We start from the raw sequence: 1,300 nt of genomic DNA on the forward strand, positions 1-1,300 counted from the left end.
TTAGTCCTTTTCGTAAAAAGGTTGTTCAGATAAACATGTTCTTGGTCTGGCGAATGGCCAAATGAGTTCTGGCCGATAATACCTTATGTTTTTTGTTTTACAGGCCGAGAAACACTTGCAAATTCGTCAGGATGCTGAACAAAGATATATTACCATGCTGGAGAAGGCCTGTAAAATGCTTGCTGATCAATTCATCGGTGATGTAGTTACTGAAAATCATCAAGAGACTTACCAAGGATTAGGAACAAAGACACAACTTAGTCCTTTATGTAATCCAAACGGATTGTGTCCCTCGGATTCTGCTGACCTTATTGGAGTCCATGGACCGGAAGAAGTTTCCCCCAGAATCCATCCACAGCGCACGGATTGCTCCACTGAAAGCTGCTTAACTTCACATGAGAGCCCAGCTGGACTTCCTCTAGAAGGATCTTCACCTGGAGGGAAAAAACGAGGGCTAAGCGGAGATTCAACACATGCATCATATGTTTGGGGTGAAGCTGATATGAGATCATCAGGTGTTCACGCGATACCGGTTAATTGCTTCGGGATTACTGGCTCTAACGTTCAAAATGTCTCGAATTAAGAGATTAGGCCAAGTTCGTTTGCAGTCTTTGATTTGCACATTGCAGTTTCTGGATATTCCAATGAGCTCAACTTAAAGCTGTGTAAATCTAAGCTGATGTTAGTCCAACTCTTTACTGCATCTTTTGTGAAATCTTAGATCCTAAAGAAAGGGAAGAAAATTGAGATATCAGTTGTTCTTTTCATGCTTTGAGTTTCTCAATTTACTTTGTTGTCCTGTTTTTATGAAGTCGCACTGGGAGATAGTGCTTACAACAACATACTCAGTGTGTTCTCACAAAGTGGGGTCGGGGTGATTAAAGTGTACGCAGTCCATACCACTACCTCAGATGATGTAGAGAGCTTGTTCCAGATAGACCCCCGGCTACCGAGAGCTAGTGCTGAAAGAATTGCTGATGCTTCTTTGGCGATTGTGAAGTCATCGAATGAATTGCCAAGTAAACAGAGCGGACCATGTAATTTTAAATTGACTTCACAAGAAAAGTCCGCCCGGTGCACTAAGCTCCCGTTATGCGCGGGGTCAAGGAAAAGGCTGAACCTTAAGGGTCTATTGTATGCAGCCTTACATTGCATTTCTGCAAAAGGCTATTTCCATGGCTAGAACCCGTGACCACCTCACCACATGACGACAACTTTACCAGTTACGTTAAAGCTCCACTTCTAAAAGCCAAACATTTTAAAGTAAAGGGAAACAAGAAGGTTTAACAGGAATTGGATT

General features: G+C 42.5%; 1 protein-coding gene across 1 annotated transcript; it reads left to right on the forward strand.

Moving 5' to 3' along the window:
- The first annotated feature begins 46 nt into the window (after nucleotides 1-46).
- Nucleotides 47-754, forward strand: LOC124893941. The gene has a single exon (XM_047404761.1). The coding sequence runs from the start codon at nucleotides 86-88 to the stop codon at nucleotides 581-583; it is 498 nt and encodes a 165-aa protein (XP_047260717.1). The 5' UTR covers nucleotides 47-85; the 3' UTR covers nucleotides 584-754.
- The last annotated feature ends 546 nt before the right edge of the window (nucleotides 755-1,300 follow it).

This window comes from Capsicum annuum, unplaced genomic scaffold (assembly GCF_002878395.1).
Source record: "Capsicum annuum cultivar UCD-10X-F1 unplaced genomic scaffold, UCD10Xv1.1 ctg67443, whole genome shotgun sequence".
Lineage (NCBI taxonomy): Eukaryota > Viridiplantae > Streptophyta > Magnoliopsida > Solanales > Solanaceae > Capsicum > Capsicum annuum.